Raw genomic sequence first — 413 nt, forward strand, 5'->3', positions numbered from 1 at the left:
GTGTGTGTAGTGTTCGTCTCTGCATATAGTGTCATAGATTTCAGATGGTATGATTCTTACATGTAATACCATTCTGAGATTTAAATAAATAAGTTTTTTTTATATAAGGCAACGGCAATAGCTTTACCAAAGTTCTCATTCTTTACTAAGTGTTTTTTCTCTCTCTCTCTTCCGTAACCCCACAGCTTGAAGAAGGATGCCTACGAAGAATTGATCACAGGGATGCTGCGCAGGGGAACAGTCCTTGATCATTCCCGAAGTCCTTGCGAGGATACCTTTATTCCAGACACCACAGGCCACACCTACCTGCTGTTCATCCACATGGAGCACCACAAAGATTATTCCACTTGGTTGCAGGTCGCCAAGGTGAGTCGCGCCGGATGAGTAACGGTTCTTGTTCTTGTCCTTTTTTC

The 413-nt window shown here is 43.1% G+C and overlaps 1 protein-coding gene across 1 annotated transcript in view; it reads left to right on the plus strand.

Moving 5' to 3' along the window:
- The window catches only part of LOC119594360 (protein O-linked-mannose beta-1,2-N-acetylglucosaminyltransferase 1-like), a gene marked incomplete in the record, with an annotated part of 135567 nt that overhangs the window by 133292 nt on the left and 1862 nt on the right, over window positions 1-413 (plus strand). The window contains 1 exon segment of the mRNA XM_037943416.1: window positions 186-366. Within this exon segment, the coding sequence (XP_037799344.1) occupies window positions 186-366 (181 nt within the window).

The sequence above is a fragment of the Penaeus monodon genome, chromosome 33, assembly GCF_015228065.2.
Source record: "Penaeus monodon isolate SGIC_2016 chromosome 33, NSTDA_Pmon_1, whole genome shotgun sequence".
Lineage (NCBI taxonomy): Eukaryota > Metazoa > Arthropoda > Malacostraca > Decapoda > Penaeidae > Penaeus > Penaeus monodon.